At 43.0% G+C, this 6,549-nt stretch overlaps 1 protein-coding gene across 1 annotated transcript; it reads left to right on the top strand.

The window, feature by feature from the left end:
• Positions 1 to 372: 372 nt before the first annotated feature.
• Positions 373 to 6,158, top strand: Krt40 (keratin 40, type I). The gene is made up of 7 exons (XM_013037241.1): positions 373 to 774; positions 1,730 to 1,812; positions 2,193 to 2,349; positions 3,497 to 3,658; positions 3,736 to 3,861; positions 4,907 to 5,127; positions 6,059 to 6,158. Exons 1-7 carry the CDS (start codon positions 373 to 375, stop codon positions 6,156 to 6,158), a joined length of 1,251 nt encoding a protein of 416 aa, XP_012892695.1.
• The last annotated feature ends 391 nt before the right edge of the window (positions 6,159 to 6,549 follow it).

Here is a 6,549-nt window from a genome sequence, read left to right as displayed (position 1 = left end):
GGAATTAACTGACATCTACCGAGTATTTCACCCTAAAACAACACAGTACACAGAACAATGTTTGCTATGACCCTCTTTCAAAGTGAGTAATTGATCCCACCCCTGGGAATGAATGGTGTTAGGTCCTGATTTAGTAACCTGAAGTTAACCATCTTTTATGAGGCATAAAACTCTTCCTCAGTACATAACACTAATGAGATGTTTGTAGGAAAACTGACACCAACAGCGATGGAACAAACATCCGGTGTCACCTGTAAGCACCCATTTGGGGAGGGGGGGTGACTATATAAAGGTCCCAGGAGGGAAGAAGCAGCCTTGGGAGTCAAGGCCACCAGAGGAAGCAGCCGGCGTCTGTGATTCGCTCATCAGAGGATGGCTTCGGATGATGCCCCCTGGGGTTGCTCTGCAGAGTCCTGTGTCCAGGCTGCCCCTAATGCCCATCTTTCATCCAGATGTCAGACTCCGAGCTTCATCTGCAGGTCTCACTTGACCACCGGGTGCCTGACACCCTGCTACTATGCAGGGACTTGTCACAGCCCCTGCCTGGTAGGGAACTGCACTTGGTGTGAGGAGGGGACGTTCAACAGCAACGAGAAGGAAACCATGCAGTTCCTGAATGACAGACTCGCCAGCTACCTGGAGAAGGTACGCAGCCTGGAGGAGGCCAATGAGGAGCTGGAGTGCAGGATCCAAGAGCAGTGTGAGCCCGAGGCCCCAGTGGTGTGCCCGGATTACCAGTGCTACTTTGACACCATCGAAGAGCTCCAACAAAAGGTTCTGTGTCTCACTTCTTTACTTACTCCACCTTCCCCATCTCTGAGATCCTCCCCCTTCACACCAGGAGAGGCTGCTCTGTAGACCTAAGCCAAGGGAAAGAGGAGATTCCAAGAGCTAAGGTCCTAGACAGGAGAGGGCACTGGAGTAAAGCTCCACTGATGACTGAGTGACTATTAAAAAGCCGCTCATCTGTGTATCTTTTCACCCAAAGAAGGGAAGAAAACTCTATTATTATATCTAAAATCACCTCTATATGTAACACTGCATATTTATATTCTTTTCTCATACAAATATTGAATGTTATCGTTTTTTTTACTTCATCTAGTAATTCTTTTACTTTATTTATTTTTAAAATTTTTTGTGTCAGTACTGGGGCTTGAACTCAGGGCCTAGGTGTTGTCCCTTAGCTTTTTTGCTCAAAGCTAACACTCTATCAGTTAAGCTATACCTCCGCTTATAGCTATTTAATAGTTAATTGGAGAAAAGAGTCTCACAAATTTTCCTGCCAAAGCTGACTTCCAACTGTAATCCTGAAGATCTCAGCCTCCTGAGTATTTTGGATTACAGGCGTGAACACTAGGGCAAGGCCTAATTATTTTCTTATTATACTTATCATTTTCTATTAGCATGCATGGGATATAGTTGTAACACAAACCATTAGTGGGAAAAAAATTTTACACTATCCAACTGCCAAAGAACATTGCAAAAGTATTTTATACCATTTAAAAACTAAGCCTTTTGTTTCTATATTTTGTTTCTAAATTGGCACTGTGGGTTGTTGGTTTTTTTTACCCTTCATGAAGCAACATAGTTAACTAGAACAGCATGCTAAAAATAATTTTGTATTTTCTTACAAAGGTTTTTATAAGGTACCTAATGGCATAGCTTTAAAGGCTTAGATTTTTAGTTTTTTTAAAAGAATGGTGTATTTACATAGTAACTTATCTCTCAGATCTTATGCACAAAGGCAGAGAATTCTAGACTCGCTGTTCAGCTTGACAACTGCAAACTCGCTGCTGATGACTTTAGGTCAAAGTAAGTATTATTTACTTTAAAATAATTTATGTTTATGAAAAGAATGTTTCTCACACACACACAATCACACACAGACACACACCCCAAATATTCTCTACATAACTTTTTTTTTGTGCCGATACTGGGAGTCTGGGTGCTGTCCGTTAGCTTTTATGCTCAAGGTAAAGGCTGGCACTCTACCACTTGAGTCATACCAATTACATAACATTTTAACTGAAAATTCTTGGGGAGGGGGACCCTGAAATGAACATTTTTTAAGTATGTCAAGGAAACTGTGACATGTGGCTCCCTGAGCCCACATATCACTCACCAGTGCCCTCCCCCTCCCCCAGCACTCTGTCTAGCAAAGTAAGTACTGTCTGTCTCTCTTGCCATGAAAGGTATGAGAGTGAGTTGTCACTTCGCCAGCTGGTAGAGTCGGACATCAGTGGCCTGCGTGGGATCCTGAGTGAGCTGACCCTGTGCAAAGCTGATCTGGAGGCCCACGTGGAGTCTCTGAAAGATGATCTCCTTTGCCTTAAGGAAAGCCACGAAGAGGTGAGCCAAGGGGCCAGGTACCTAAGGAGGGTAAGAATGAGAGAGTTTAGCTGGTCCATTTTGTATGTGTAGATTGGACCTGGGCGGGTGTTGCTGCAGCTGGAGTAACCCTCCTCTAGGCCCTACACAGCCTGACCATTCCTCATCTCTGAAGGCAGCTGTGATGCACATTGCACGTTATTGTATGTGCCATGACCCGGGCCAGGGCAGAGAAAGAAGCCACATTCTGCCCCTGCCATGGCAGGGAGGGGTGAGTAACTCCAGGAATGGCTGTGCTTGGTTTATTTTTTGCCACTTGTAAGTCTTATCCACAGAGTGTAAAAACTGAGCCAATGCACACAGACAGTGAAGTCCACTTGAAAAAGAAAATAAAGATTTAAGCAATATTTGGGGCCCTTGCTTTTAAATATTCTGCATTTTGTAGTCATTTTTTAGAATTATACAAACATTAAGTATACAGTTATCCCACATTGAGGAAACTGGAAAATAAAAAAACCGTAGGTATATTTATAAATTGAGTATGTGAAGTACATTTATACATTCAAATAATGTATATTTTCTCCTTGAGCAGTGATTGAGGAAAATAAAAGCTAAGCCTATTAATATCTTAGTGTCAGGACTTTTGGAAGTTTTGGTTTTTGGTTTTTGCTTTTGTTCTGTTAATGCCAGTACTAGGGCTTGAACTCAGGGCCTGAGCACTATTCTTGGTCTTTTCTACTTAAGGATGGTGCTTTACTGCTTCAGCCACAGCTGTATTTCTGGCTTTTTGCTGGTTGATTGGAGATAAGATTCTCATGGATTTTCCTGCTTGAGATGTTTTCAAACCGTGAACCTTGGGTCTCAGCCTATTGAGTAGCTAGGATTATAGAGATGAGCCACAATGCCCAGTTATGTTCTTTACATTTATTTTTACTATTCTATACCTTACAAGAGCCCTCTAAGAAAGGTACAATTATTTTTCCCATTTCACAGATGAAGAAACTGACAATCTTCTCAGTGGTGAAATGAGGTTTAGCCTGAGCAATCTGAATCACTTCCCTATGTTCACCCACTGTTCTCTCAAAACACAAAATGAGATGTTGTTGGTTGTCACACTGATATTTTCCCCTCCCCAGTGTGATGTTCTGCACTCCATTTCCCTTCTCAGGAGGTCAACGTGCTTCGTGATCAGCTTGGGGACCGACTCAGCGTGGAGCTGGACACTGCCCCCACCATGGACCTCAACAAGGTCCTGGAGGAGATGCGATGTCAGTATGAAACGTTGCTGGCCAACAACCGCAGGGATGCAGAAGAATGGTTCGCTGCTCAGGTAAGCAACAGCAAAAAGGAGGACAGGCTTCAGGATCTGCACCATCCCCAAGACCTCTAATGAACCCTGTGTTTCAGACAGAAGAACTGAATCAGCAGCAGTTATCCAGTGCTGAGCAGCTGCAGGGCTGCCAGACGGAGATGCTGGAGCTGAAGCGTACGGCCAACACCCTGGAAATTGAGCTCCAGGCACAGCAAAACCTGGTGCGTCAAGCAAATACAGGTTCCACTTGACCACCCAACACACCAAGACTCACAGTTCATGGGGACAGGTTTGGATTTCCAAGTTACATAGGTGATATTTTGTTGTCTTTCCTAAGTTATCGACAGATCCACAACTTATCATGTCCCACTGGGGTGCCTCTCCTTCCCTCCTGGTGCTGGGCATGATCCTGAAACACGCCAGAGACAGGAAAGGGAGCAAGGCAAAGTGAGAGAGCAGTCTCTCGGGCACAATACTGGTCTTAACTCTCTTTCTATCGTGAGCAGTCTTCCAGGCTTTCCATTACACCTAAAACAAAAAAAATGTATTCAAACATTTTACACTACAACTATCAAAGTTTCCAGGGACATATATCACAACCAGACCCTTTACTGTTCCCTGCTACACACAGAGATCAAGAATCATAGAGTTGAGGTCAGGCACAGTGGTATGGGCCATATTGAATCCTAGAACTCCTAAATGAAGAATAGCTGAACATTCGCCTTAGAAGACACACAATTCAATTCAAATCCCACAGTAACTTTAGAAGGTGGGCACCTTTGCTAACATTATTTCACACACAGGACTCAGGTTAAGTAATTGATACATGGTCCTGTAATTGTAAGAAGTACAGTAGAAGCTGAATCTAAATTCTCCAAAACCTCATCACTTACAACTAGACCATCCTGCCATTGCCTGCCAGAAACACAGACTTGGGTTCCTCCCAAATGCAGTAAGTCTTTAAGCTACACAAGTAAGTGATAGATAACCATAAATATATTGCTGAAGCTAACAGATGGCCATGTGTACAGTACCTCAGAATTTTCCAGGTACTGTTCTAAGTGCTCTCCAAATATTTATGCATTTAATACTATGAGATGGGAACTTTGTACCCCCAGTAAATGTAGAATAAAAATGAATCCCAGAGAAGCTGAGTCACTTTCCTAAGTTCACAGAGCTAGAAAGCTCCAGTCAGGGTTTGAAAACTGGCCAACTAGACATACAGGCTATGCTGCAGGTTTGTCAGACAATGTCTTCCTCTTATAGACCAAATCTCTGGAATGTACGGTGGCAGAAACCGAGGCCCAGTACGGCACCCAGCTGGCCCAGATGCAATGTCTGATTGATGGTGTGGAGAACCAGCTGGCTGAAATCCGCTGTGACCTGGAGAGGCAGAACCAGGAATATGAGGTACTGCTGGACACAAAAGCCCGGCTTGAGTGTGAGATCAACACATATCGAGGCCTGCTGGACAGCGAGGACAGCAGGCAAGTTCCACAAGTGTTTATGAAAACTCAATGAAGGGCTGATGTAGGAGAATCCTGTTTCCCCAAGATCTACCCAAGGTCAAACCTCCCTAATGTGTTGAGGAAATATATATATATATATATATATATATATGTGTGTGTGTGTGTGTGTGTGTGTGTGTGTGTGTGTGTGTATGTATATACATATATATTTTAAAGGAAAGACAAAGGGTACAGTGGCTCATGTCTGTACTCCTAGCTACGTAGGAGGCAGAGATTGGAGGATCACAGTTTGAGGCTCCCATCTTTATCAATAACCTGGGTGTGGTAGTAGATGCCACTTATACTGAATGTATAAAGAGGTAAATCAAAGATCAGGCCATCCTGAAAAAAAAAGTGCAAGACCTTATTAGAAAAATAACTAAAATATAAAAGGGCTGGGAGGGTGACTTAAGGGGTTGAGTGTTTGCCTAGCAAATGCAAAGCCTGAAGTGAAAACCCTGATACTACAACAACAAATTTTTCTTTTTGCAAATAGATTATTTGCAACTATGGAAAAATTTAATAGAGAGAAAGTGGCTGAGACTTAGCACATGACAATGGAAAAGTTCTAAGACTTTGGAAGTCCTATAGCAGAAACATTTCCATCTTTAACATGTCATGCTTCTGGTATGTTTTTCCTCTTAATGTCCACCAAAGAGGAATCAGGCCACGACTGAGCTGATTCTTTATGAGATGAAGAAGATATCGGCAGTATTCATAGCCACTGCTCCAGTGCACCAGTGCACCTGAAATGCTATTCTGAGTCTAGAAAACGAAATGAGGCTTAAGTCCGATTTTTTGGCAGAATTTTCTGCAGAATATAATTTGTGGGTTAAAGCTAATATTCTGTGTTGGCATTTTACCAAGATGACTTTATTAAGCTGAATCTCAAATTGATTCCTCCCCCCAGGCTTGCCAGTAACCCATGCTCTACTACCTCCATGTCAAGTAACACTTGTGAGCCATGCACAGCCTATGTGATTTGCACAGTAGAAAACTGTTGTGCATGAAGACTGCACCACCAGCACCATCAGTGTCCTAGGCACAGATGGGGCTTCCAGAAAGGACATCCAAACCGGAAACACAAGTCCTTTAGCTTCCACACCCTACCATTCTTCTCCTCTAGTCATCTGAGCATATTGATCCTCTCCTCTTCTCCAAGCTCATTTGTGGAATTCTGGGTTCCCATAAAACTTGCTTACTGATCTCCAAATAAAAACCAAAATATTTCATTCATTTATCATATAAATACAGTCCTGTGGCTCATTGCCCTTGAACTAATAATAGCTAATTAGCCAGGCACAGGTGACTCATACCTGTAATCCTAGCTATTCACGAGGCTGAGCTCTGAAGATCAAGGTTCTAAGCCAGTCTGGAGAGGGAAATATGTAAGACTCATCT

The sequence above is a fragment of the Dipodomys ordii genome, unplaced genomic scaffold (genome assembly GCF_000151885.1).
Source record: "Dipodomys ordii isolate 6190 unplaced genomic scaffold, Dord_2.0 Scaffold7, whole genome shotgun sequence".
In the NCBI taxonomy this organism is placed as follows: Eukaryota; Metazoa; Chordata; class Mammalia; order Rodentia; family Heteromyidae; genus Dipodomys; species Dipodomys ordii.
Note: the sequence above shows the minus strand (reverse complement) of the source record. Positions and strands in the feature narration are given on the sequence as shown.